General features: G+C 56.5%; 1 protein-coding gene and 1 long non-coding RNA gene across 3 annotated transcripts in view; one reads left to right on the plus strand and one right to left on the minus strand.

Moving 5' to 3' along the window:
• DNHD1 (dynein heavy chain domain 1) overlaps positions 1-6,562 on the minus strand; it is a 67,175-nt gene that overhangs the window by 19,468 nt on the left and 41,145 nt on the right. Inside the window, 7 exon segments of the mRNA XM_089915223.1 lie at positions 28-220; positions 387-564; positions 765-3,654; positions 3,759-3,856; positions 4,164-4,289; positions 5,675-5,882; positions 6,420-6,514. Of these exon segments, the coding sequence (XP_089771349.1) occupies positions 28-220; positions 387-564; positions 765-3,654; positions 3,759-3,856; positions 4,164-4,289; positions 5,675-5,882; positions 6,420-6,514 (3,788 nt within the window).
• LOC111169179 (uncharacterized) overlaps positions 1-6,562 on the plus strand; it is a 53,769-nt gene that overhangs the window by 10,850 nt on the left and 36,357 nt on the right. For both annotated transcript variants that reach the window (XR_016393823.1, XR_016393824.1), the window contains exon 2: positions 802-4,848. This is a non-coding gene — a long non-coding RNA (uncharacterized LOC111169179). The remainder of the gene's footprint in view (positions 1-801; positions 4,849-6,562) is intronic.

Here is a 6,562-nt window from a genome sequence, read left to right on the forward strand (position 1 = left end):
CCAGCTACTGCCCCACTGTCCTCACACCTGAGGAGAAGGGTTGAAGGTGCCCTGAGTTCCCTTGATGCGGCTGCCCAGGTATTGGCCAGTGAAGGGGGCCAGCGTCCCATCTTCAGGGCATACATGTAGATCAAACACCAAGGCTGAGGCCGGTAGCTCAGGGTAGTTGGAGAGGCAGCTAATAGAACCCCTCAGGAAGGTATCAAAGAGGGGCCAGAGCCTGCTCAGATGGACATACAGGCAAAAGTGTCAGTTACAACAGTTCCATTTGTGATACACTCACACACTCCACCCTCCCCCAACAGTGCCACCTGGGTTTTGACTCCCATGGGCCACTCACTCCATCTCAGCCCTCTGCATCCCCCATCCCCCATCCCTGTAGATACCTGGAGGGAAGGTGGGCTCCAAAGCCCCAGATCAAAGCAAAAAGAAAGCTGCTGACAGCCAGCAAGTGCTCCCTGCGCTTACTAGGCACAGCGCCACTGTCAACCTGGTACTGGTGCGGAGAGCTGCTTTTCGAGGACTTGAAGCTTCGGGCCACAGGGTCACTATAGCTGAGGTCCTCTGCAAAGGTCACCATGGCCAGAATCGGAGCCCCAGGAGGAAAAAGGGGAGGGAGTTGGGGGAAGAGAGTAGGGGTTGGCTATTACTTTTCACTTTCAGTCCCCAGGCCCAAGTCCACCTAAGAACCTGGGCCACAGGCTCGAGCTATATCCCAGCTATCCTCAAGTCCACATAGCTCTCAAATCAGCCCTTCCCTTCACCTGGGATATAGGCCTTCTCCTTCTCATCTATGCGCAGGTGTGGGTCAAGCAGACAACGCAAGATGCGGGCCAAGCTGGTGACTTCAGCCACACCTGGGCAAACGGCCTGCTGCCCATGTACCTGCAGCAGGGAGCTGGCACCCTGGCAGGTGAGGAATCGGAATGTTGCAGGCACCAGCACTTCTGCCAGGTGGTTGAGTTCAGTGACAGTCTGGAGCTGCAGGTGGTACTCCTGGGGCAGGGCTGCCATCAGGACGCTCAGCATACCCTGCCAAGTCTGCTCCCCACGGCACCAGACTAGGGCACAACGGCCCACCACTGTGGGAGACATGTCTGTTGCATCTCCCACCTCCATCAAAAGAAAAGTACCTGGGGGTCGTGCTATTTGCTGACCATTGGGGAGGCTAAGCTGCGGGGGGTCACCCAGGAGGCAAGTGATGGAGTCCAGCCAAGCACCACCGGAAGCCCCATCACATATTATCCAGTGATGAATCCCCACTGATTCCTGCACCTGCCCCCTTGGGCCCACAGTCTTACACCGACTGGCTTCACGAAGCAGCCTGGGGAAGACACCATGGTGCCAGCAGGGGCCCTCCAGCCATCCCAGGAACTCCTGGGGGCTGAGGACACTGGGATACAGGTGAGTAATTTCCACAGGCTGGCAGCAGCTCTGGGTCGAGGGGTCCTGCATGGCTGCCAACCAATTCTGGATCTTAAATAAGCTGCGCCAACATGTGGTCTTGCCACTGCCTGCGGGGCCCAGGAGCAAGACACCTGAGGCCTGGCCCAGGGCCTGACTCAGCTGCTCCAGGGACCCCAAAATATCAGGGCTGGGATGCAGGCCTCCTTGCTGCAACTCCTCCACCAGCAGTGAATTCCTCAGCCTGGGGGCTATAGGCTCTGCCAGCACCTCGCTGGCGGTAGGGAAGAGCCCACAGAGCAGCTTTTGGAGGTTGCGCAGGTGGACCCCATCCAGGATGCTGAACAGTGGGGAGCGCAGCAGGGCACGCAGTAGGGCGGCCTCCTCGGTGGCGGCTAGGCTGCAGGGCTGCTCGGACTCGGGATCCTCCTTGGTCACGTTTAGAGCCTGTATCATGTCTTCCAGCACCTTCTTGAGCAGGGGCAAGCGGCAGGGCAGGGGCCCAGACACCAGCTCACACTCAAGGGAGAAGAATTTGGATAGGCGGGTAGCCATGCGGGAGGCGTCCCGTATCCCCGCACCCAGCAGGGTCAGCTCTGCCACTTGCCGCAGGTCAGGCAGTGTCAATGCCACAGGCCTCAGTAGTTGGCGCAGGTTGGCAGGCACGGCAGGGCTCAGGGCACGCAGTGTCAGGAGACAGCCGTAGCCAAGGCGCATGTCCACGTGATGTTTCTCAAAGAAGCCACTGCCAAGGAGCTGGGGGTGGGTGGGGTCGACGGTGCTGGTACTTCGGGAAGCTTCCTGGTACAGTGGGGCATAGAGGTGGCGCAGTTTGGCCAAGCGCTGGCCCAGGGCAGAGAGTAAGCCAAGGGGCAAGTGCTGAGCTGCTTCTAACAGGAGCCAGGCACCACCCTGCAGGGCACCGTTCAGGTAATTGCTCAGGCTTTGGGCCTCTATCTGAGGCAAGCAGGGCACCACCACCAGCTGGCGCCCCAGGGCCTGCGCTAGCGTCTTCACCATAGCTGCCTTGCCCACACCATCAGGGCCCAGTAGGGTCCCACAGGCCACCTCTTCCAGGGCCAATAACAGCACTAGGGCCGGCCGCTCAGGAAGCAGGCTGGGTAGAGACCCCAGTCTGGGACCCAGGTACTCGTAATTGTACAGGAAAGACCGACCCAGCACATCTATCCAGCATGCAGCTGGTGACAGAGAAGTCTCAGTAGGTGCGAGAGACTTGGGACTCTGCAGGGGGCTTTGGGGAGTGGTGTGGGGTGAAGCCAGGCGGTACTTGAGTTGGCGGGCCCAGTGGAAGTCCGTCAGATCACTGACCTGGCGCTCCTGCAGCAGCTGTGCTATATCCCGGTGAGCCACTGTCATGACCAACAGGGCACTGAGCAGGCTGGTCTGGCGGACAGAGGGCAGGGGCTGCTCACCCTGAGAGGCCCTCCGGGCCCGCAAAAAATTCACCAGTACGTCAAGCTTGCGCACGTGCATGGGGACCGCGGCCAGGGCCTTCCCTTCAAGCAGAGCCTCCTCCATGTTGGCCCGCCATACCACCTCCTCTGCCACCAGGACACACTGCCACGGGAAGGCCTGGACTAGGTCCAGCCAGTGCTGGACATACATCTGCGGGGGCGACTGGCTCTGCTGGGGCAGCTGCCTGAAGGCCTTGTCTAGGGACGGGCCCAGAGCAAGACGGGCAGCCACACAGTCCTGCAGCAAGTGCACCAGGGCCAGACGCAGACCCTGCTCCAGGGAGGCCAGCCACCTGGGGAGATCTGAATGCAGAGGAAGGGACCCCGGCAGCTTCACCTCCTCCCCACCTGCCCCGAGCACTGCAAGTGCCTCCAACTGAGTCTGTGGGCTTGGGCTTGACTCCCGGTCATCCGTGTTTCTATCAGTTCGGCTGGACTTGAAGCTCACGGCATGCACGTGAGGAAAACAGCGTCGTGCCCATAGCTGGGCCTCACAGGATTCCAGCGGGGCAGCTAGCAGGGCCACCAGCTCACTGCCACTGAGGAAGAAGAGGCGGGGGAAGTGAGCACATACGGCATAGAGCACGCTCTCCAGAGCCACGATGATGCCCTCCAGCTCCACGGAGCCCGCTTGCAACAGCTGTTGCAGCTGCTGGCCTTGGAAAGAAGGGCTCCGCTTGGCACTGGGCACTATAAGTGACAGAACCAGGGGGTCAGCTACAGAGATCCTCATCAGGGTCCGATACTGTTCGTCCATGGCCTCGAAACGGGAGCGCTGTGGTGAGAGAGAAGGTAAGAGTGAGGGCGGCATCCCCCTCCCGCCCTGAGCCCCACTGTCCAGTAGCACTTGTCCACCCTGCCACACACCCCCTTCCCTACCAGGTCAGAACTAGGAAACTGGATCTTCATCTCATGCAGAACTTTATTCAAAAAGATCCACTTCTGCTGGAAAGTCACCCACACCTGCAGCAGGGCACCTGTGAGAAGCAGCCAGGGGAACACTGGAGGGAGACTAGGGTTCCAGCTTCTGCAAGGGGGTCCAGCCTGCTCCTGCCCTCTTGGGATGCCCCACTCCCAAAAAACTCTGCTCAGCAGGACCCAGGGACCTTGCTCGAAGGAGAGAAAACCTGCAGCGTGAATAAAGACCTGGTCACTTCAGCCCAAGAAGTGGCCCTGAAGGAGGTCCTCACTCTGTCCTCACCCACCCCCGACCCCTCTCCCCATCTTTCTGGGCCATCTCACCTCAGGACCCACCCGTCAGCCCAGCTAGAGGCCTGCACTCACTCAGGCCATGCATGATAGTCACCCACTCCAAAGCCATTTTGTTTAAGTCTCCTGACTTCTGGGTGGCCAGGAACTTGAACAACACCTGAAGACTTTCCTGGACAGAATCCTGCAGGTTGCTGTAATCTAAGGAAGAGTGGGCTCGAGCTGAGCTGAGCTGGCAGTCAGATGGGGCAAGGGCAGGGGTGACTGATACCCAAAATACACTGAAACTCACAGATCTCAAACTACTCTCTAGAAGACACAAACTTTTTTGCTTCTACTAGTCGCACCTAGTATGCTCACCAAGAGTCAGAGTGTGTTTGCAAACTTGTTTACGTGAGTTCCGTTTGTGTGAGTTATAATTTTAATTACAGAATTTAATCTTGTATCATGTTAACCACTGAAATATGGGTGGCAAAATAGTTGCTGGTTCTATGGAAACTCTGGAAGGGCTTCAGTAAGCCAATAAAAACATGATATTAAATTAGATATGGGCAAGGCGATTTTTTAAGATTGTGAAATTATAATAAAAATCTAGAAAAGTTCTGGATTCAGATAGCTTTACAAGTGTCCTCACGTCCCTTCTCCACTTTACAGAAACTGAAAGTGGAAATAGCAGATGACGTATTAACGCAAGAAAGGCAGTGAGGAGCTTCTATCTCTTGACTGCAAATCAAAGAAAACCTCGTCTTTAGATTAAAAGGTTAGTAAATAAATGTCCATTATATGATTTAAGCTAAAATAAAAATCTTAAGCCATGTATGCATATTTTATGATTTCCCTGCTTAACTAACTTTTTGAATTTGCCAGTTGGGTTTCAGTTAGGCTGGATAAGAGAATTTCTCCTTTACTTCCCTAATTATACCATCTTGAGTGCCCGTACATATGCTGCTCCCTCTGAGTGGCATGCCCTTCTCCCCTTGCAAACTTGGCAAACTCCTACTCCTTCAGAAGTCAGAATGAGGCCTTTGCCTAAGGGAAGGGAAGATTTCTCTAACTCTCCCGGTCCTTTGATGTTGGTCCTCTTTCTGAGATGCTACTGCCCTCAGTTAGGTGCTCTGTCATGCACCTGTCTCTGTTCTCTTGTCCCTCTCTCACTGGACCGGGAGTCCGCAAGGGACGGGACTTCGGTCTGTAAATCTCAGAGTCCCCTGCATTTGGTTCATAAGAGGCAGGTGAGTTTGATGAGGGAATGACAAAGGAATTAATGAGTGGGTGCAGTCTAGAGGACAGAGCATTGAAAGCTGGAGAGACGTGACCACGAGGAATTTCTTAGCACACCCAAAAAGGGGAGGACCTTTGCTGAAGAGGCCAGGCATTGGGTGGGAGGGAGTGGATGGGGGGCTCCCAAGAAGATTAAGACTGTACGAGGGCTACATGGAAGATATTGTCTCAGAACAGACTGATGGCTCAGGCTGTCCAGGGGGGAGGGGGCCCTGGCTAGAGAAGCCAGATCTGGCAGGGCTTGGGGGATGAACACGTTCCCCAGCAGCAGGGGCTTTCGCTGGGCCACGAGGGCTGGGTCTCACCTGAAAGGATGAAGGTGCCACTATCCTTGCCCACCACCTGCCACTGGGGGCTGCGGGGCGCTTGTCTCTTGGAGCGCTCTGAAGCTGGGGGCTCATACGGCACGTGCAGGATGAAGTTGAGCAGTCGCAGCTGTCGTGCTTCCCAGGCCCGCTGCAGCTGCAGTAGGGCCTCCTGGGCATGAGTCCGTATGTTTTCACACCGCCAGATCTGGAACAGTTGGGTCTCAGGAACCAGGACTGGCTAATGGCTCAGGGGATAGCCTTGGAGCTGGGACTCAAGGGCCAGGGCCCAGGAGAGTGGAGGTCTCAGAGGTGGAGAGTGGGACCATCAGGCTTCAAAGACAGGCCACCAGCATCACACTGTGACCTAAGGCTGCTGCCCTGAAACCCACTTTTTTGCAAGGCTCCAGCTGAGCAGACAATGCCTCAGTCAGCTCATGCTCTTTTGGGCCAGGGGACATCTGCCATCCTGTGTGCCCACAACTTCAGGGCTGCCACCCACTTCCTTCCCCTGGGAGGGAAGGGACATACTTTCTGTCACAGAGCGTCTGGAACTACCCATCAGATCCCCATACCCTCCAGGCAGGCTAGCAATCTCAACCCCACCCCACTACAAGCCAATACCCACTGTCCCCCTTGTCTCAAGGGGCTGCTAAGCCTTAACTGGCTCTATTAGAGCTTAGCAAACAGGCCCTGGGCTTGGACCACCTTTCCTCTGTGGGCGCAGAGAGGGGGGTGAGCCCACCTGGTTGATTCGATCTGTAAACTCCAGCAGGGGACAAGAGAGCAGCTGGCCCACTGTTAGGAGCTCTATGTTGTGGAGATCGCCTAACCCTAAGCCTGGAGGGGGAGGGACAACAAGTCAGAGCAACTCTCGGTCTTTGGCAG

Source organism: Delphinapterus leucas, chromosome 7 (assembly GCF_059928025.1).
Source record: "Delphinapterus leucas isolate spDelLeu-1000000601 "Yukka" chromosome 7, BTC_Dleu_Yukka2, whole genome shotgun sequence".
NCBI lineage: Eukaryota > Metazoa > Chordata > Mammalia > Artiodactyla > Monodontidae > Delphinapterus > Delphinapterus leucas.